The sequence below is a fragment of the Talpa europaea genome (assembly GCF_964194135.1).
Source record: "Talpa europaea genome assembly, chromosome: 7".
NCBI classification, from domain to species: Eukaryota; Metazoa; Chordata; class Mammalia; order Eulipotyphla; family Talpidae; genus Talpa; species Talpa europaea.
In genome coordinates, this window is record NC_140074.1 from 114,406,207 (window position 1) to 114,429,236 (window position 23,030).

Below are 23,030 nucleotides of genomic sequence, written 5' to 3' on the forward strand. Positions count from 1 at the left end.
TTGCTATAATCCAGGTGTTTATCTTTTCCTTCATTTTCATTGCTTTGGGGGATGAGTCTTTAAAGATGTTATTGCGATGTATGTCTTGTAGTGTTTTACCTATATTTTCTTCTGTATATTTTATGGTTTCAGGTCTTATGTTTAGTTTGTTTATCCATTTTGAGTTTATTTTTGTGCATGGTGTGAGGTAGCAGTCTAGTTTCATTCTTTTGCATGTGGTGGTCCAGTCTCCCTAGCACCATTTATTGAACAAACTGTCCACATTCCAGTGCATATCCTTTCTCCTCCCACTCCTGCCCATCAATTGTTTATAGCAGATAAAAGGGTCATAGAACTTTGGATTCAGATAGTTCCAGACATACTATCTATACCAATTCCCTTCTTGAATTATGGGTCTTATACAGTATCTTTGGCACATGTTTGTCAGACTCCACTCTTAGCTCAGTTTTCTCCATTCATGAGATGGACAGGAACAATAGTTATAAATTAAAGGGTGCAATAAATATGATTTCCTGAGAGGAGGGGCACTTGTAAGTGGGTTGTGACTTGATTGTTAGACTCATCTAACAAGGATGAAGGTACCATTTCAGATCTCCAGTGATAGAAAGTTAGTAGGTGACTCCTTCTGCACTGCTAGCTTTCTTAAACAGAAGAAACAGAACTGAAAAGTGCAATAGGAAATCTATACTTTAATAGATGCTTTAATGTGATACTGAAAATGAGCTGATGGTTTCCCTTTAGATATTTGTACTCAGCACTCAATGTCATTCTTTTTTGCCAATCAAATGCATGTGTTTCAGCTGCTGGCACATTAAGTTAATGACACAGTGCTGGACTAAACAAAGACAAAGTCAAGTTGCCAAGCTCCTGTCTGGCATTGATCAAGTCTCATAAAAATAATTCACTCCCTCAATTTGGTCTTGACAACCCACAGAGCAACACCTTGCACATGTCAAATGCGTCTTTCTTCTATATAGGTCATGGTTGATTCTTATATCTTATTCCCAAATGGGAAAGCAGAGCATCAACTCAGGAAGTGCAAAATATTTGGTGTATCTCAGACATGTCACAAAGATGATGTGACCAGATTATGTTCTCTTCTCATTAAAACTTTAGTATAACTTACTCACCAAAGATGCTACAGGATAAATGGGTCTGAAACAAGGAAATCTTAAGAGATCATGAAGTAGGACTTAGAGAAATTAACCAAAATTCAAGCCAGGAAAATCCCACACCAACACCCAACCACAGTGGATCAGAAACTTAGCGTGGGTATTTGATTTTACCACTTTTGTATCATAACTTACTCATATTGGTTCTCTCCACTTCCACCCAACCTAATTCTACAATTTTCTTTTTGGTCCTAGTTCCTTCTTTCTGGGGATTGGTGAACTCAGCTTGGAATCTCTGCTCTGTGGGGAAACGGCAGTCACCAGTCAACATAGAGACCAGCCACATGATCTTCGACCCCTTTCTGACGCCCCTTCGCATCAACACTGGAGGCAGAAAGGTAAGCAGCCATGTGCTTCCAGTGTGAAGCTGGGGAGATGCGGAGAAATGCTGCCATGTTGGGAAGACCAGGAGGAGATGCTGATTGAGAATCAATGCTCCAGGCCTGATCTTTGTGATGAGTTTGTCTTTCTACCCAGGTATAATACCACAGGCCTTCTGCCAACAAATATAATTACTTCTAAATTGTGTGTTTTTCTACCAAGCTAGTCAAACTCTTGAGCTTCTAATTACTTTGCACTCTGGGGGGTTGCCTGAGGTCCTGTCCCTTGGTACCCCATGAAGGTCAAAAATCAGAACTGCCTCCCCGTATAGCATGCTGAAAAAAATATTACTTCTCAGAAGCCTCCTGACGAGCTTCTTTTAACCTCAAAAAGTGAAAATAAAACTTTTAACAAAAGTGGAATCAGACGTTTATCATCCCTAGAAGGAAAAACAAACAAAAATCACCTCAAATGATTTATAAGAAAATCAATAATTAATCTTCCTGGGGCATCTTGTTGGCTAAGAATCCCAGTTCCGCTCAGAACTGCTGAGCTGTGCTTTGTGCTCCTCACACAGCGCTCTCCACCTCTCCTTCCTCATGGTGAGCTCCTATGTCATTTGCAGAAGGGCATATTGTCCATAAGGTCTTTGCCTTGCTGGTGTTTCGCGTTTCTCTTGCTGGTTCATTTCTGTTTGGCTTTCTTTTCCTGGCGTACACTGTTGACGGTGGGAAAAACACAGAGAAATTGTGTTTGAAGGTGATTTAGCTGTTGTGAACTCAAGGAATGGAAAGTCATTTGTGTGCAAGAAATTAGAGTTAAAATTGTAGACAACTTTGGTAGCTGTGACAACTGATTGTCTTTGGTTTGAGTTCAGTGGGCTCAGCTCCCTACTCTGCTTACCACAGAGCTTGTGCAGAATTCGATATGTCAGAATCTGTTTTTTCCTACAGGTAACTTACTAAGAAAAAACAAATAAAACCTTAATGATTCCTCAGAGTTGTTAGTGATTTTGACTCAGGTCTCAGGTTTTAAAAGATGGTACACGTGATTGAGGCTCCTTTGCTCTGTCATATTTCTGTGTTCTTTTAAAGACAACTTGGAAAGTTTTTTTTTTGTAGGAAATGTAGTGTTTTGTTGTGGTTCCATAGGAAACAGACTTGCTCTAATTAGTGTTCCATTAGCAGTTTTATTTTTATAAACCCTAAAAGGAACTTCATATAGGTTCTGCATACCTCTCTCTCTCTTTTTGAAAAGGTGAATCATTCAACTGAGTATGGGTTTAGTATTTCAGATAGGAGAGTTCACATTTTTACTAAATATTCAACTCTTCTTCCTTTCTTGGAGAGGGTGATGGAGGGAATAACTGTATGGTAGGCAAAGAAGAGAGAAGTATAAAAGCCCTAAAAAAAAAATACAAAAACAAACAAAAAAAAAATCCTAAATTATTCCACAAAGAGTTGTTAGTAATTTTGACTCAGCTTGCAAGTTTTAAAAGATGTTACATATGATTAAGGCTCCTTTGCTCTGTCATTTGTGTGCTCTTTTAAAGATAATTTGGGAAGTTTATTGGGAAAGAAGAGACTGGGAAATAGTCTAAGGTTCAAAATTATGTTATATTTTGTTTCAGTGTTTTTTGTTGTTGACAAGTTTGTTTTTTTTTTAATATTTCCAATTCAGTAAAGTGTACCTGATCCAAATCAATTTTCAAAAGCATTGGAGTTTGGAATTTTGGAAACATTTACTTTTGATGGTGTAAATATTTATATCTGGCACGATTTGTGTTGTCAGCTGTTTGGAGAGCTGAGAACTGTCTCATGGTTCCCTTTGCATTTGTGAAAGGTAGAAAATAAAACATAGGTAGAAGTCTGCAAAACTAACTGGTAATGAAATGCCTGGACTTGATAGATAATAGATAAATCATGTTTGTAAGTTTTTAAAAGGTGTTGTTCAATGAGTTGAAGACATTTTGGAAGTGAGTATTCAAATCACTGCTCTGAATTTGCTTTTCCTTGAAGAAATGTATATTCAACCCAAAAGTTTCAAAACCACCCTGCCGAACTGGGAAGGTTTATAGGATTTGAGCAAGGTGCCACATTTGAAGTCTGAGATTAGCTGACTAGCAACATTTTAAATGCACCCCCAGTAATTATGTGTTTTATGTCACTTTTTAAAAAATCTGTGTGCATGATTCCTGCCCATGTTTAAATTTACCTTATGCTCAAACCCAGGAAGCAGCTCTGTTACAGTCCCTGGTTTGTGTTACTGCATTTGTTTTAACATGTTTGACCTGGCATGGGACTCAGATGATGCATTCAGGGCTTAGAACCACAGCAGAAATTCAATCTGCACACAGTGATATAAAGAATCAAAATAGTGGGATGAGAATCAAAACATATTTGTGTTTGGAATATAATAGAGGATAATCATTCTACTTGAACAAGGAGATTTCTTTTTCCTTTTAAGTTCCTTATTTTTCAAAGATGGTTTTTAAGTAAGGTCTGCTTTGCTTTTTGAAGGAGAATGCCTTTTACACAGATATCCATATCTGACACACAGAATTCTTATGGGCAAAATCCAAAACAATTGTGATTTCCAAATAGTTTTCCCTTGTGGTTGATTTACATGTGAATGTAAGGGTCCTACTTGGAATCAGTCTCTCCCACACTTGAGTCCGTTAAACTTAACTCCCAATTGTCTAAATAGTTTTTTTTTTTTAATCTTGGAGCTAATTATTTATTATAGATAAAACTGCTAAATCAACTCAGGAATCAAAAGGGGGAGGGTGAAAATAATTCTTCCTTCATGGTTTCAGGTCATGTAAAGTGTCAATCGATGGGAATTGATTGGATTATGAAATAACTTGTGTTTTAAGATTAGTTCAAGTCTGATAGACTTTAGAGAGCTTTGTTGGTCAATGAACTTGTATAGATTCATATATCTATATCTTGACCTTCCTTGTCTTTTTCCTGCATCCAAGGATACATGACTTGTTTGTGGATATATTTTTCATGTGTTATTTACGTAAGTGAGCTTCTTGGTTATTTGCAAATGAAAATAATAATAGAGTGAGACTGTTACCACATAGTGAAATAGTCTCACTTGATCATTCTGGGGTTTAATAATTCCTCTGGACACCTACCTAGAGCCTTCCGTGGTCCATGGGCACTGGAGAGTTATGGGTTAAGATGCCAGTTTAGCTTTCATGAAGGACATGTGAATCATAGATAACCTATCTACTCATCTAAAATAAGAAAAAAATCATAAAAACCAAGTCTAAACTCCTTGCTGCCTTGCTGAGTCTACTATCTTAACCAAAAATTCATTTGGGCATTTTTCTGTAAACTACAAACCAAGGCTTCACGTGCCATCAGAAAGCCAGACTCTGAGCCATGAGAATGTCTTTTCACAGAGTTTACTCGAGGTGGCCGTCAAGGGAGTAAAGAGGATTGGCCCCCTACAAATCAGCTTCCAGAATGGAAGGAGTGCTATGATTATGTAAGGGGCAGGAGGAAGGTAGGGGTACAGGATGTGAGGGAAGTGGGGGTGGAGGATAATTTCCAGGTGCCAACAGTGCCTGGAACTTTAGGAGATGAGCGTCATATGTTTGGTTTTCCTGGCAAGAGGGTTTCCTTAGGACCATTATCCTGCAACTAACGGCAGAAGTTTTTGATGTTGCTGTCAACCTCAGAGGAGCACAGAGGATTTTTGTTAGGGATTGTAGCACAATCAATTTTCTAGATTTCTGGGAATACAATTGGAGAGAAATGCATTAGCTGGAAGTTAAAGGTTAACCCCAAGGAGGGATTAGGGGGAACAGAGAACAAAGAGTAGTTAGAACTTAATTCCACTTAGTCCTGGTATTTAGTCTAGGGGAGTTTTTGTTACAAAATAGAAGGTATCCAGGTAGACTTACTCATCTTTTAGCCCATTTGATGAAATGGACATTTCAGTAGTTAATAACATGGGAATTGTTCATATTATGTTAAATATAAAAGATGGGATCTAAAATCACCCACTTAATGACCCCAATTGTATTTAAAATGTGCTCATGATATGAGTAGAAAAGAGGCTAGGAATATGACTAAATTTTCTTTCTACTTTCCTAACATTTCTAGATTTTTTAATAACAAATTCACATTAATTTACTAGCCTTAAATACACCTATTTTTTAACTCATCTCTCCATTTTAGACAAAAATATGCTTAGAGTTCAGAACTGTGATAAAAGAATAATGCTCCCTCCTAAAGATATCCACATCCTAACCCTCAGAACCTGTCATTATATTTTATCTTAAATTAAAGAAGTTATTTTGAAGATATGATTAGTGAAAGACCTTAAAATGAGATTATCCTATATTTCATGACACACTGTAATCATAGCATGCTTAGAAGGGAAAGACAAAGGCAGGAGAGCCAGGGTCAGAGAATGGGCTAGGACAGGGGAGTGACCATGGGCTATGAGCCAGAGAAAAAAAGCAATCCACAGAGGCTGAGAAGAACAAAGAAGTGAATTCTTCCTGAGAGCCTCCAGAAGGCACACAAACCCCTGCCTAAACCTTGATGTTAGCCCAGCAAACTGATCTGTGACCTGTGACTTCCAGAATGTAAGATGGTACCTTCAGTAAATGCAATGGCCAACTCAGCAACCCACAGGGATAGAGGTGGGAAACAAACACTCCCAACTTGCCTCTTCAGCCTGCCTCCCTTTGCAGAGAAGTCAGACAAGGGGTTTGTTCATTCAGTCCATGTAACACAGCCTCCATCCCCGGAAGGAAGCTTAAGATGGACCCAAAGGTGCAAATATAAAACATCCTACACACAGCTATAGATTTTACTCACACAAACATTTCCACATTCCCATGAAATGATTATAAGGTAATGAAACCATTTGCACCTATGAAGTCAGTTACAAATACCTCAGCCTGGAGCCTCCCCTGGTGGCGCAGCAGTTGAGCACTGGGTTGCGAGGCTGCCCGCAGCCTCTGCAGCGCCAGTCCGGTCCCCAGCCACCAGCTAGGGTCCCACAAAAAAAAAAACCCCACAAATACCTCACCCTGGCAAGCACAGTCCTTGCACAGTCCTCTCCTAAATCTCCTTCCCAGAGGGAGTCTTGCTCCTCTTCCACCTTCCTTGGTTCTCAGTGAGATGGTCAGGCCCTTTTTAATTGAATGTATCTCACCTTGCCCTGTGAGCTGTGCTGTGGCCACGATGCCCTTTACCCAAGGGACTCATCACACCCCTTCCTACCTTTTTGTGATTCAGCCTCTGTGACTCCAATACTACCTCTCCGTGAACCTCCTTCTCATCTCTCTAGCTGATTGAACTCGCTCTTCATTTGGCTGCTTAAGCATATAGTTTACGTGTAAGAACTGCACCTTGACTTATAGTTATTAGACTTACTTGCTTTGTCTCCCCTTCTCTTAGATGACGAGACCCTCAAGATAAATGCTTTTTTTCCCCATATTTTCATTTGACATCTCTGGGGTTATCTATAATGGTGCTACTTGGTTTAAACCAAGCTTATCCTTGATTACCAAAGAAAAGATATTTTTATGTGTAGAATTAGTCAAAAATTTCTTTGACTTAAGATGGGAAAATGTGAGGCAGATTCAAGAGGAAAAAGCTTGCTCTCAACAGAACCTGCCATTAAAAAACTAAGGAATGGGCCTCCCCTGGTAGTACAGTGGTTGAGAGCTGGGCTGCAAGGCTGCCCGCTGCCTCTGCAGCACCAGTTCGATCCCCGGCCACCAGCAAGGATCCCATATGGTGCAAAAGACCTCTCCTGCCGCACCCACTGCTCCCCTCAGCAGTGTATTTCGTCAGTCTGCCTGTTCTGCTCCCTGCTCTGGCTCTGGTGAATTCTCTCACCCTCCCGCACTTCTGACTGTGTGTCCAGTGCTTGGATAAATAAATAAATAAATCTTTAAAAAAAAATTAAGGAATGTGAATTGGATTGGTGCTAAAATCTTATCACCTTGCCATTTTTAAATTTCCTCGTGAATCTGGTAGCAAAATTTAGTGGACTACATTCATTGCAATTCATGGCATGTCTACATAGCCATGTTCTGAAATCTTTTATGAGTAAGGCATTTGTGTTCCTTCGAGGAATTTATGATATATTACGGGAGAAAATGTAGATATACAGAAGTTAAATGGCAGTAGCTGATTTAAATAACCATTCGAGATAATAGTGGAATAGATGCTAAGGAAGCAGTGAAATGATTAATTAACAAATCAGTCACTTTGACATTAATTTTTAGTGACAGTAAGAAGTTGGGTTGGTCATAGCAGGCTTTATGGAGGTACTAGAGTAGGAGTTAGCCTGGAGGGAGGCAGAATGAAATCTTATCTGTAGAAGGGACTTTAAATGTTAAATGCTTTGATTCAGAAGAAAAGGTAAAGCTAAAACCACTTTGCCTTATAAATATGTTGCTGTGATGCTAGTTTTTATGGGATCACTAATATTAAACTTTTATACAGAAGCCTTTTTACATATTGGAGCTCATTAGCTATCTTTAAATACTATGTGCCTTTTTGTTTTGAGATTCTGATATGGAAATGCTGCTAATTATTTTATGTGTATTTGTAAGATAAAGTAGATCTTTAAGAGCTGATAAAGAAGTCAGTGAAATTCTCATGCATCTGTATTTCGTGATCTGATAGGTCTCTTGACTTGTTGATCCTATTCTTCTCTGAAGGAAGCAATGAAGGGTCTCACTATTTGGATCCACTTCTAACCAGCATTGAAAAGCAGCATGTTAGCAAGTAAAACTTTGGGAGATGTGGGTGTGTGGTCTTAGAAAATATGGAAGCCAAGGTTAAAAAAAAATGCTAAGCATTATCAGACATGACTCCTAAGCCTTCAAAAGACATATTAAATGTCATAGTTAAAATAGGTCTGATCTCATTGCCTCATGGAAGATAACTCTTGAGGATTGGGAGGCTCTTAAAAATGAAATTATGGTAATACAATTACAAATTATGATACAGAAAAAGAACTGATAGGAACTAAAGATGTGGATGTAGCTGTACAGGGAGTTTTGTGAGAAATAATGTTTTTAAATGACATATCCGAGCTGTGAGGGAAAGGCCGAGGAGGAGGACAGAAGGGGAAAGTAACCTATAAAAATAGTCTCAGAGAGAATAAGGCCCAGCATGAGTTGAAACGAGAAGGTCTTTTAAAGTTATGGTCAGGGGGCCTCCCCGGTGGCACAGCGGGTTGGGCGCAGTGCTGTGAAGCTGTCTGCAGCCTCTGCAGCACCGTTTCGATTCCCACATAGCACCGCAGACCTCTCCTGTCTCTCCCGCTGCTCCCCTCAGCAGTGTATTTCAGTCTTTCTGCGTGTTCTGCTCCCTGCTCTGTCTCTGGTGAATTCTCTCACCCTCTGGCCTGTACCCCAGTGCTTGTAAAAATAAATAAATCTTTAAAAAATAATAAAGTTATGGTCAGAGGGAATCAGAACATTAAGACAACACAGACCTCTGGCCCACTTATGCTCAGAAGTGGGTTAAATTTTAGGTTAGTCTCTGACCACCTGGTACAAGAGATGTAATCCCTCTAAGCTTCAATTTCCTCATTTGTAGAAGATAGATTGTAGAAGTAGCCACCTCGCATGGTTGTGGTGGAGGTAATTACATGAGCTAATGCACTTTCTCGTCAGATCATAATATAAGTCATTAAGTCAGCAATGGGCAGAGAAGAAAGCCCTCCACAATTGTTAGCTACTAGCTGAGTCCATTCGGGCGGCTCTCACAAACAGTCCAGGCTAGGTAGCTTATAAAGAACCTAAGTTTAATTCTCACCATTTTGGAGACTGGAAAGTCCAATATCAAAGCACTGACATAGTCACGTCTGGTGAGCAAACTTCATGGCTCATTACCCAGAGCCTTCTCCCTGTGTCTTCATGCAGTGGAAGGGACTGGGGAGATCTGTGGGGTTTCTCTTATAAGGGTACTGGCCCCAATCATGGAGGCTTTTCCATATGACCCAATCATCTCCTGAAGCCCCATCTTCTAAGATCACCATTTTGAGATTTAGGGGGATACAAACACCTAGACCATAGCTGCTGCCATCACAGATGTTGTTGCTGTGAGGAAGAAAACACAGCTTAACTCTCACATGGGTTTCTCTGTCAGAGACTAACATCCACATTAGAATCAGGGACACATAAGCTAAGAGTTAACGTTATTGCAACTCTTTGGATGACAGACTAAGAATCAAAACCACCTTCTCAGTATCCCCAGTCCAAAGGGTTGAAACTCAGTAAGCACTGAGGTAAAGCTTCCAGCTCAGGTATATACTTGTCAAAAGCTCATAAATTCAGGCTGAGCTAGATATGTTGTCAAATCACTACGTGTGAAAAGAATAGCAGACATTAATAGATAATGTATGTGTTCAGTGTGAGTAAGTAGCAGAGGGGAGATGCCCAGAGATGAAATCAGTTTAATTACATAGAACATAAGGTACTAAGCCCAATGTAAGTGAAGTCTTTGAACTACAATACCCTTGGCTGAATAGACAGTGTCTGATATGTTACATTCAGATCCCCATGCTGATGGTTGCATGCACAGATGGAAAGACTTTGACAAAGCGAAGTATGCAAGAGGATTAAGGAGGTTATGAGAAGAATCAAGTAATCTATATTGAATTCTCTCTCTCTGAAAGGAAAATATTTTGTTATAATTACAGTTGTACCTGTCTTGTGCATGTCTAGACACAGGAACTTGCCCTGGTATTTGGAAGAGGTTTGGATCAGTTCAAAATAGGAATTGCAACGGTGTGAAACATGAATGACCTCTTTGCATTTCATTGATATCTAACATAGAAGGTTCTGGAAGGAACTAAAGGCCACTTGAGACTGTAGAATAAATGACCTTAAGCATCTTCCAGAACTTTCTATGTATCAGAGAAGAGCCTTTACTTGATCTGAGAATCCCCTTCCCATCTAGAAATTCTAGGTGAGCAGTAGAATATATCTGTTGGAGGCTGACTCCATAATGAGGATTTCACTAGGATGTAAACCCTCTTAAAAGAAACTCTAAAGTTCTAGTGTTGATTTGGAAGAAAGCGATTTTGCTCTATCGAAACTATTCCTCAAAGTTTTGGATGCAGGACTCTCTTTCGGAGATTTTGCTGTAAGTAGCTAGAATGAAGGAATTAGGGCAAAATGAATGTGACAAGAAAGGACTTTGATGAAACTTAAGGAAATGAGACCAAGGTCATTGTGTTTACGCTCAGAGCAGAGCAGGCAGTAGAAAGTTGCAGTGTATAGCATTGAAAAGTGATAGAAGGTAGTAAAATACAAAAGATGAAGATGCAGTATTCTAAGTTGAGAAATATTTGGGTTGTCAGAAAAGTCATGAAGTATTTGTGTCACGATTTTTCCGACAGCCCAATAGATTCAGAGCAAAAGCTTTCTGCTCTTGGTATCAGGTCTGCTGCACCTCTGAGTTTAGCTCTAGGCTGAGGATTACTGCTCACTGTCTCGGCTGCTTCTGGTAATGTGTGCCACTCAGCAAAGCTTGGGAAATCAATGCGGTCATTAAGCAAGTCTCTCAGAAAAACACCTGGATGGTGTCCTTTGTCTTTAATAATCTACCTAACTCTTTGTCATTCTAGTCCTCTGATGAGTACTAGAGAAGATGTGACTTTCCTGCTTCTGGATATGTCACTCTCTCTATCCCTTTTCTCACTTTCCTTCTTCTCCAGTTCTTAGACTTGATCTCCTGTCCTTTCATCCCTCTCCAGTACTCCTCTCCAACTGCCTCTTCCTCCCTCCCTTCCTACTTCCCTCCTGGTCCTGAGTGTCTACAACAGATAAACCTATGAACTGTCTCTTTCTACATCAGAATAGAATCACGTTTAGAAAGAAACAGAAACCAGCAATTTTGGTTCAATACTTAAATGAAAGAAAATTCAAATTATCTGAGCACAGATTTTCCAGGAGAAGGTGAGGGAAATTGTCTTAATATTTGATGAATATATAGGCAGGTGAATCCCAAGAACCTTTCCAGCAACCTTATGAGCTCATCTGTTACATGGAACCATCTTGGATTTTTGGTCAAGGACTCCACAGAAAACTAACAGGCATTTTACAAAGGAATGTCTTTTTTTAATGAATTATTTTATTTTATATAATTCTTACATCATTTTTCATTTTTGCATAATGTATGCATTTTCATTTTGGTTATATTCCCCATATAATTCCCACCCCCTTTTTCTGACCTTAATCCCTCTTCTCCTCCCCCCACCCCCCACTGTAGTGCATCTCTGGTCTACAGTTGCAGCGAAATAAGCCAGAAAGAAAAAGAAAAATACCGGATGGTCTCACTCATAGCAGGAATTTAGAAAACCTAAATAAGGGATTAGGAAAAAGACTAATTGCAATAAAGTAAAAATCAAAATCTACAAAGGAATGTCTTTTTAAAAAGAGGAAACAGCATGTCACAGTCACATACACTTCTTGCAGCTCAGCTCTCTGAAATCCATCTAAACTTGGAGGAAAAGAGAAAACTAGGACTAATTTTTCAGACTTCTCAGCTTTTAGCCTCATCTCCCAAGCATCCCAGAACTAGTATCTGCATCGCAATCAAGAAGGGAAAACTGGGGAAGCACATGGGTGACAGCAGAAACAAGAGAAATTCTGAATTTTGATATTAAAAAGCTGCTACTAGTTATGCATTCTCTCCAGGAAGTCTCTGAAACCAGCCCATTTACTCCTTATAAATCAGATCATTTGACTGGATAAACCAGCAAATTTCTTCCTGTGTCAGCTCCAGAGACTTTAAGTCTTGTTAAAGGGCCGCCAACACCAAAGAACCAGCTATCTTTGATCTGAAAATTAAAAATTAAGTCAAAATAAATAATAATTTCCCCATTGCATCAGGAAAAAAAAATGAGGTAGCTTCTATTTGAAAGACTTAAGCAAATGCCAATTTTTTCTGTGTATTTTCTGTCTTTTTGAAACAAAAGAGCTAGATTATAACTGAAAAACTAGAATTAAAAATACACTTTGGGGAGTCTGTGCATCATAAACAAATGAATATCAGAGCAACGATCAGACTTTCAATTTTCTCGTGAAAATTTAATGTCATATAGGTACGACTTCATTAATGTTGCATGAAGGAGTAAAAATAACTAAAAGAATCAATTCGTCTCTTTCCAGTCTCTCATATTTTTAACATTTTGGAATGTAAGTGTTCTTCTAATCCCTTGTTCTGCTGGATACTCAGGTCAAGCTGTCTGTAACGTTAAGATTAGTTGGATTGTCTTCCCATTTTCCCCACTTTCCTGCCCCAAAGCTGCAGTTAAGTCAGCAGAATAAGTCTAGAGCTCTAAGTACACTGTGATGACAATCTAATAACATTGTACTGAATGCTGGGCATTTGCTGAGAGTAGATTTCAGCTGCTCTCACCTCTACCCCAATGCCAACAGTAAAAAATGCTGTGTGAGGAGATAGATATGTCTGCTAGTTTGACTGTAGTCATCATTTTACGTTGTATACATTTATCAAATCGTCATGTCGTACCTTAAATATATTCTATTTTTTTTAAAAAAAGATCAACATTTTTAACAGATCAGCCAGTTCAGCCTAACATCTGTTTTTCTCCGACACAAAATCCATTATCCATGTGAGGCAAGAATCTGACTTTATTCATCTCAACCTTGCCCACTGGATGGTCTGAACACACTCTTTTTCCATTTTTACTGGAATCTTCGTTAGACGAGATGCTGCATGTAACATGAGTGAGTTCTCGCTCTTAGCCCTGAAACAGACATGCTTGAATCTCACACAAATGGCATTATAGGATTTACATGTGGTATCATAGGGTTTATGTATGATGTCATACTCTTCACATATGATATTGTAGGATGAAGGTGCATGATCTCACAAACATCCACATCCACACAGTTTGGTGTGAGATGTTCGATAAAAGCCTATCAAGGTAGCAGAATTTCACCCTCCTGAACGTGTTTTCTCCCACTTTACATCACAGATATGCTTCACATAACCTCTCAGGAATAAAGGTTTTTCTTAATTTTCATTTTCCTGTGAAATATTCAAAAAGTGTCTTTTTTAAATTTATTTTATATATTTTTACAGTATTTTTCATTTTTGCACAATGTATGCATTTTCATCTTGGTTATCAGAAAGTGTCTTTTGTTTAGTTGAGAGAAAATTATTCTTTCAAATTTTTAGCCAATCGTTATTTTTACTAATTTCTCAATGTGAGCAAAAAGCCTCACTTGTGCTGTAATGAAGACGGGGGTGTGTTCCAGGAAGCATGCTGCTGTATGAAACACTCCTCTGCTGTCTAGGCTAGAATATAGAAATCAAATCAGTGTTGGATGACTCCCAGATTCCTTCTTCTGAGCTTGACAAACTGATAGAGTAAAAATTTTCCCAAATTGTATTTAGTGTCACCCTTTCAAAGTCCTGGCCTCCTAGCCCAGGTTCGAGCCTGAGCTGGAGCTTCTTGTGCACATCATGTGCTGAGGATGTGTCCTCAAGTGAAAGCCACATAGGAATGGGGAGGCCAAGGAGAACTTCAGTGAAGATATGGGTTCAACTGGTATCCAGCTGGCAAGCTGGATCCCACAGGGAACTCTTAGGCATGAAATTCCCAAAGTGCCATCAGCCCCCCACCCACCCCGGGGCAGACATCTGCCCTCCCTGGCATTCTCAGATGAGGCAGGTCTTCAATGGCAGTGCCCTGAAGGGCAGCTTTCAGGAGACCCCTTGCATAGCTCTTCCCACTTCTGCATTCAGTGATATCAAGTTGGTAACTCGAAATTCCTCCAGGGTAGGAGTGTTTACACCACAGAACTCTGCAAATGTTACACACCAGGGCTTTTTTCCAGTGACCTGGCTGCTAAGCCTTTAGTAGCAATCACTTCTTAGAAGCCAAGGACAGTCCCCAGGAGGAGGATGAATTCGTTGCAGCCACTGCTCAGGAGAAGCTGGGAGACCTCTCTACTGACCCAGAGAAGAGGATCTTATTGGCTCACCAACACCATCTATTAGATTGGATACTGAAAAGAAAGTTTGAGAGTTGTTAGAAATTTTCATATTAGAAGTGACCCCAGTGACCACAGTTTGTCCTCCTGAAGGATCATGCAAACCGAGCTGCCTTGGCCCTGTGTTCTCCCCTCTCCAAGTCCCTTTATCGCTTACCAGGGAGGGGAGGGCAAATGTCAAGGTGATTCTGCGGGACTCTGACTTCTCTTACCTTCATCCTGATTTCTCTACTTGCTTGTCTCTTGCAAGCCTATATTCCTCCTAATCACATCTCTATCAAGGTGAGATTGGCATCCAGGTACAGCTTTTGCCTACTGCCTTGGCAATCACAAAGCACATCCTCAATTCTCTTCCAGTTTTAGCTGCCACTGCTCCAGAACCAGGGGTACCCTGGGCCACTTCACATTCCAGCACCATCACCACCCCAGCTTCTTGTCAAGTGTACATGCTGCCAGCAGCACAGACATGCTATAAACACTTTTGGAAGTCCAAAAAGAAAAAAGAGAGAGAAGCTTTTGGACTTTTCCAAGTAAGTGATTCTTATTCAACACATTGCCTTTTAATGATTATTTCACAGTTTCTGAATCCAAAAGGTAAGATTAAGGGGGAAAAAAATCTGAATAGGAGTGAGGAAATAGCCCTGTGCCAGGCAGTTTTGAGTCCATGCTGTTCAATCAATTCGAAGTATTACCAGCATTTTTCTCAAGAGTGTAATATACGACAACTGCCAAGCTTTCCTTTTGCGATTACAAAAAGGACAGATACTGGAGTGAGCCATATTTCAGCACTGCAGGGATATAAAAAATGAACTGCTAAAAATGGCCCAGGAGGAATGAATAGCAATAAGACATCAATGTCATCTGTATACTGATTTGTGATGAATTTCCAAAAGGCTTAATGGTATGATGCTATGATATATAGGAGCTTCCTGAAAGTTAATAACTGTAACTTACCCACTTGGAAGAATGTAATGGGGAAAAGTAAGTGATCACAGATAATATATAAATAAGTAACTTCACTAATAGAGTCAAACTATTCTCTGTGTTCCATATTGCTACCCTCTAGGATTAGAAATAAAAAAATCAAAGAATTGCGGAGACACAAGAAGGTCAAATGTTAAACAAACTCCCATAATTCCTCTTTTGGTACGGACTTTAATTTGCCCTTTTGCAGACAGGGACCCAGAGAGCTGCAGGGAAGAGTATGTATACGCTGATCATCTTTCAGAGGTGAATGAACAACAGCCAGAGTCCCCCGACACAGATTCAAGGGGGAGCAACAAAATCTGTTTGGATGAATGCACTGTCCTTGCCAATTTCCATGAGGTCTGGCATTCCCTCCATGTGATGTGTGTTTAAAGCATCCACAGAGACAAAGCATACGATCTTGAATAAAAGGGGACCCTTTCAACCTGCAGCCCAGTTTCTTTTGGTCCACGAATTTTTATGGCCGTGACTGGCAGCTTCTGGTTAGCAGCAAAGAGCATGACACAAAGAAAACACTCGATGAATGTTTATTGAATGAAATGATAAATCTATGAGTTAAAAAAAAAAAAAAAGTTGCTCCAGATTCTGCAACCACAAGTACATGAGAAAGGAGAAAAGAACTAGGCATATTGAGTACCTACAATGTCCATTTATTCATACATATTTTATCTTAGTTAATTCCCCAGGCAACTCAAGATGGTCAATTTTACAGACCAGGAAACAGAAATGTACAGGCGTTAAATAATTCACCTGGCCTGACAAGGATGACAAGGACAAAAGCCAAATTTCAACTTTAGGTTGCTGGGTTCCAACACGGGCCTTTTTTCGAGAAGGCTGCTGTACAACTGAAGACAAGAGAAATATTTCCCATCTCTGTCGGGGCTAGGCAGAAGCGCACATGGGATTGGAAGAACCCTCACCCTCAGCCAGTTTCTTTCTCTGCCATAATTTGAGAGAGAGTGGGAAGGTGGTGCCCTGCGTCGGGTTCACAGGCAGATGGGTCTCAGCAGCCTGATTGTTTGGCCCTGGCATCATAGTATTTTCTTCTTTGAGATGATGCTATAGGTCTGCATTGTTATCTGGCTGCCACTCATCCCTGGCAAGATGGCAAAGCACATACTGTCATTTCTGAATGGGTGGTTTTCGTACATCCTTCATCCAAAAAGTGCCACATAAAATGCCAAAATACTCACTGTCATCACTGTGTCAGATGTGCCAGCTGTGTAGTCAGGGGAAGATACAATCTTCATTTCTAGGACACAAAGATGGGAGCTTGCTTTCTGCAGAGAGGGTGACAGGGCTTTCTTTGTCACCTCCATTTTTCTCTCTCTTCCGTGTCTCCCACTTTGTGATGAGGTCACACCTTGGTGTTTCTGCATCTGAGAAACTTCCCCCAAATACACTGTACGGTGAAAAGTCTCATAGGTCACCCCAGAGACCAGGGCTGCCAGCTCCCCACCTGGCCCTGGTTTCACTGGCTCCAAGATCCACAGAGCTCAGAACAGACCAAGAACCTTTAAAGTCAGGAGTCTCACAGGACTGGCCAGCGTAAATGGCCTGTTCCTGCTTCCCCCAGGTAGTCATCCTGTCATCATTGCCTCATGTGCATAATTGAACAGGGGCGATAGTGACACATCCCTGCTATTCATTGCTCAGCCTGCCCTTCATTCTCTGTGGATAATAATGATGATAATGGATGGAAATTTTAGGTTTGTTCTTCTCCCCATCCAGTGTTAAGAGTGATAGGAATTCAAAAGTGACCCTCAGTTCTGAAGTCACACCAGCAAGAGGACAATCAAATCAAAGGCTTGCAATTGCCATGGTATTGAGCTCAGTGTCCCCACTCAAGCCCATCGCTTGGAGCTTTCTCCGGCTTCCCAGGCCCCTCTTTCCATAGCTTTCAGGTGACACGTGCTCCTGGGAGGGTGGTGCTGTGGTGATGGGGTCACTCCTGCCTCTCCGACCCACCAGGACACTCACTGCTCTCGAGAGCACCGCTGAGATCTGGCACCGCAGCACCCAGCCTCGCACTGGTGCTTCTCAGAGCAAGTAAAGACCATTCCCCCAAATCCAAAAGGTCTGACCTTGAAGAAAGGTCAGCCTTTTTTTGAGTTTCACGGCATTTCCAATAGCCTCGGAACCTCTGACAAAGTGTTTCAAAAAAGATCCTGGGGCCATGCCGGGAAGCCAAGCGGGAACCACTGCTCCCAGTCACTCGTGAGAGGACTCCTCACCCTGGGAATGTGTCTGCAGAGGTTCTTCTGCCTCCCGGAATTTCTCCCAGTCTCCCACTCCCTTCACTGCCAACAAAGGGCATATTTCCTGTCCCAGCTTTTCTTGAGATTCTCACTGTCAGTTCCAAAATCCCTTTGCTGCTTCCTAAGAGAGCCCTGAAACCTTTATGCAAATGGACACTTAGAGGCTGGCATCAGTAGCTTGGTGATTCTGGGGGATATGTAAATTAAGCTTGTCCTTCATTCCCTTGTGGCAAGTGCCCAAGAAATTCCTCCCTGCCATGTTGCCAATAGGGAGGAAGCCTTTATAAATGAGTGTCCTCCTCTCTGCCCCTCAGCTCCCACCCATGTCCCGCTACAAAGAGAGCATGCTCCAGGGTTGAGCTTTTCCTCCTGTAACTGATGGATATTCATTTGTGGCACAGACTGGTGAGCTACAGAATCCTGTGAATTTTTTTAATGCTATTAACATGAAGGTGGCATAATTCGAATGTACTTTGGGTTTTAGAAGGATATTTTATCCTTTTGTTACCAAGCCCTTTCAAAAGATAAAATATACGTTATACTACATGGAGTATATGGAAGTTCAGTAAAATATGATAATGTTGCTTCACATGCTGTTCTCTTGGGTATGATATCAGGAAAATGTTTTCCTCTGACAGCCTCTTATAATGGATGAAAATATTCTGCTCATTGCACCCACAGAGCAAGGTTTGAGGCATATTATTGGAGTCAGGTAATCTGCCTCTGAAATACTGGTATTTGAAAAGCAAATTTAAGGCTTAGAACGTTTTTGCTTTATGAACATTGACACTGATGTTAGTAAACTCTTTCTCTGGCTATGAAGAAGAGAAATGGCAGGTTTTTTTTTTTTTTTTTCCCCAGTTGCCATTTGCTTTTTAGTGACTGCACCATATGGAGCACAGTAAATAAACCATGAAGGTGCGGGATACGCATGTGGACTCCGAAAGTCCTTAAATAAGTTACTTTATCTCCTTGAGCTTCTTTCCTGATCTATAAAGTGGAATTAATACTAAAGAATTGTGGAAGGATCACACTTTATTGGAATGTTCCCATCTTTGTGCCAAGCACATAGTTTTTCCACGATTTAATTTCAGTTTAACAGAGAAATAGCTGACCCTAGAAATTATGTCAATAGAAGCTACCAGTGTAGTAACATGTCTGTGATTCAAAGTCAGTGTTATTTATAGCAACAGCGTGACAGTATATTTTAGTCTAGAAATAAGGTAAAAGTAGCTACATATAACATGGTGAAATACATGGTAGATTGCATAAGGTCTGTGATATAAAATAGAAAAAAAATATCGTTTTCCTTCTGCCCTCCTAGGTTTTCCAGCTGGGGTCCTTAAATTAGACTGACAAAAGACAGATTAACAGGAGAAAAAGAAACATGCCCATCCATTGTATCTGTTAGCAAAAGAGTGATGCAGCAACAATATGTCTTGCTCTGCCCCAGAAGACAAGCTCTCCCATTTCTGTTCTTTATTTACCCTCTAGACCCAACAAACTTTGTTTTCTTACATTCCAAGGGAATAGAGCATCATTGGGAAAATAACATCAGAATTGCTGACCAGCGGGTGATGGCAAAAACAAGCTGGTACCAGCCAAAACCTCCAGACACTTGTGTTGCAAGGATGGACATATTTGTGTGCTCTTGCCCACTCTCCGCTTCTACGGCTTTGTAACTCTAGATCAATACCCCTGCCCTCTGCCAAGGAGCAGGATGGTGGTCTTTCAGACATAAGTCTGCTGCCTTCCTCAATTTGTTGACAAATTAAACTACTTTCCTTCTCCTCAAACTCTGTTTCCTTTTATTGGCCAAGGGAGCTGAGACTGGCATTCCAGTAACAGGAGGATTCAGAGTAATTGAAAGGTGGTTAGTGTTCAGGGTCTGTACAACTAGCTCAGTAGTGGGAAGGAAACAGGAGAAAGAGCACTTATGGAAAAGCAAATGACATTTTGGAGCAACAAATGTGTCCTTAGGAAAATAGCTTGAACCATAGTCTGTCTGGGGGTGGTGCTATCTCAGAAGAGAAGATCAATCACTCCGGAGGAAAGTTTAATGACAATTGAGTTATTTGGGGAGGCTCCGCTTTTGAGCAGATATATCTGGAATGCAAATATATTTAGCTCAAAATAAGTCTTATGCCAAACTGACATACCTGGGGTGGTATGTCCTTGTCCCGATCAGTGAAATCTGTACTTCTTGGTCTTCATCAAGCATAGTGCTCATGTGTTTTATAATCTGGCACATATTAACCATGCCTAATGGTCTGCCATGCTTATCCCTAAGGACGCATATTATTTGGTTCATACTAAGTGCCCAATAAAAAGGCACTGAAATTGTTGGTAGACTTGATAAATGATTGTTATATTTAATTTGCAGGAGGGTGATCAAAGTAAGTCAAATAAGAATTTTCAGAAATGTGGAAGCCATCACAATTCCTATGGTTACCCCCATAAAAGGGCAAGTAGATCATTCAGAATTTTACTGGAATGAAGTAAAGCTTATCATATGATCAGTCTTTAACAGTAGACCAGCCACCAGACTCCATTTGGTAGATTATTGCTCTTTTGGCCTAGTCTTTTGAGCTTCTCCTGGATTGTATTTTTGCATTATTCCAGTCAGCAGTTTCAACTGGGCCAACTAGACACAGGGCCTGTTGCAAAACACAAGGACCCACATAACCTGTTAATGGATCAGTCTGGTAATACTGAACCGAACAAAGAATACCTCCTCTACTATTTGCCTGCTTCCAACTTTTTACAATACTTTCCTGAGCCTGTGACATCAGTTCATTTGCCACAAAGCACCAGGCAGGTCTATTGGAGACTCCTATTAGCCACCTATTGGAATAATCAGGGAAGTGAGCACTTTATTCATTAAATCTGGATGTGCAAGTAATACTCCTGATCAAACTCTCACTTAGTCTTTATGGAACTTTGAGAGGTGGTCAAGTCAGGGATTAGTAAGCTATTGTCACAATAATCATGTTTAGCAAATAACCACAAATCTCAATGGTGTGAAACATAAATTTGTATTTCATGCTCACGGGGCTTCAGGTCTACTAGAACAAGTCTTGATTCAAGCCTCAAGTCAAGGTCAGGTGTTTTTAGTGGCCCAGGTTGAAGGGACAGCAACCTCCTAGAGCTTGTCCTTAGGGCTGAGATCAAAGCTCCCAGAGCACAAGTAGAAGATTCCATTGCCAGGTAAATTTTAGATTCATAATTAGTCCACTGTCACTTCCACCCATATTCCCCTGGCCAAGTTAGATGCCATCTCTGGATTCCACCCCTTTCTCTCCACTACCCAGGTCACTCTTCCTTGAGAAAACTTCACATGAAACATTCCAAAGCTAAAGAAGTGATAAATTGCAATGTGATAACATAACCGGAATGTAGCCCCCTCCCCCAATGACAAACACCTTTAAAATTCGTTTTGCTGTACAAAACTCAAATTTATGAGCCATTTGTGGGAAGGTATTTACCCTTTAAATCGCTGCTGGCATTTTGTAAAGGACACTGTGTCATTGGGTCTTCCTGAAAGAAGTCCTAGGTAAGAAATGTCTTTAGCAGTAAGTGCCAGGAAAAACCATACTTCCTGTGAATGATTGAGGTGCCTTTCCTCTCTCTGAAAATTGTGTAACTGTTGTCCATTTTCTTTTGCGTGGCAAGACCTTTGAAGTCAAATTTTCACTGATAATAAAATTAGTGGAACTTTGTAACCCGCTGGATTGCTCTCTAGATCCTGCCATTCTATTCTAATTTATCTTTAACCTGCTTTGACTTTTTTGTGGTACATAATCTTCATCCATTTATTTTTTTCTGCAAGTGTTTTGTGGAATGAGGTGAGGTAGAAATAAAAACAAAGCAAATAACTAAATAAAGCTGTGCACTGTCAGGGGCACCTAATTAAAAAGAGGAAAATCAACTGGTCTGTTTCTCTGCTCCCTAGTTTTATAAATCACCATTGGTAGAAAAGTACTTTGCTTATAATCAAAATTAAACTCAATGTTTGGAGATTAGGTTTTCTAAGAGCACTAAAGGGCAGGATCCAAGGGGATTCAGTGCTTTTTTCTAAGGCTGTCCTCTGACACCATACCCTCCCTAAGCCCCTCCTCCTGGAGCCCTCTGTGGTATTTTCTGCCACTCTGCTTCTGATTGGTGAATCTGACTTCAAGTCATCAGGACTTGGAAAGAAAAGATAATAGTTCTCTAAATTCTAAGGAGCACAGAGATTAGGCAAAACCATTTTATTACAGATGTATGATTTCAAAAATTGACATGGAAAATACTCCCAGTTGCAGCAAGCCTAAGTGTCTTAAAGATACAGTGCAGTGAAAATAAAGGAGGAGACTCTGAGTAGACCCACAGGCTGTTCAGGTGAGGGGTACTTTCTCCATGTTTGTCCTGTCTGTGATTAGTATCTGTGAAAACACTGTGGAAGAGAGAATTCTGAAAGTCTCATAGGAACTGAATAGTCTCCTAAGACAAGTGAATGATTTTTCTGGGAATCCAGTTGGTTACTAAAGAAGAAGCTATCAAAAGAACATCTGTAGAAGATTCCCTAACATGGGCTCTTTGTCCTTTGAATGAATGATTGGAAATTGACAGGTTCAGTCTCATCTCAACACTGTAATTTTACTATTATAAAAGGGGCCACTTTTCATTTCTAATATATTTCCATATTTCCGCAGTATCTCAAAATAACTCAACAGAGCACCAAACACCATGTTTCCCCTTTCAAACTCATAGTGTTTACCTCTCTATGTCCCATGCCTTGTGTGGCTTTCATTCCTTGAAATCAAGGAGGGAAGCTGTATGCTAGGTCTGTAGATAAATAGCAATTAATTCTGCATACCTGACCTCTGGCTACAGACACATCTGCGTCCCCTTCCTTGTCATGTTACAGAAACTGAGATGGCATCCAGTCCTACTCGGTGTTGTTCTAAAATGAGCTTTATCTTTAACAGAGGTCAGGAAAGAGCTATCTCAGTGACAATTTCCCCTTCTGTCTCACTTGTAACTAAGAAATGGCTGTCCATTTGTATGCACGGTGAAAAGAGAGCTTGGCTGCTTTGAAACCTATGTGTGCTAGAACATACTTTCACCTGAGTTATGGTCTTCTTTGAAATGGAAAGGCTGCTGTATGTCTGGATTTTGCAGAGCACCGCAGAAAGTCAAGTCAAGAAGTCAGATGTGAACGGCAAGGACATTTTATCAGTGAGAGTAACCTATTTCTCTAATGTCCTTGCATTGATAGCAGATTAATAT

General features: G+C 40.4%; 1 protein-coding gene across 1 annotated transcript in view; it reads left to right on the forward strand.

Moving 5' to 3' along the window:
- The window catches only part of CA10 (carbonic anhydrase 10), a gene marked incomplete at both ends in the record, with an annotated part of 448,833 nt that overhangs the window by 197,728 nt on the left and 228,075 nt on the right, over window positions 1-23,030 (forward strand). Inside the window, one exon of the mRNA XM_084237378.1 lies at window positions 1,368-1,510. Coding sequence (XP_084093504.1) covers window positions 1,368-1,510 — 143 coding nt within the window. The remainder of the gene's footprint in view (window positions 1-1,367; window positions 1,511-23,030) is intronic.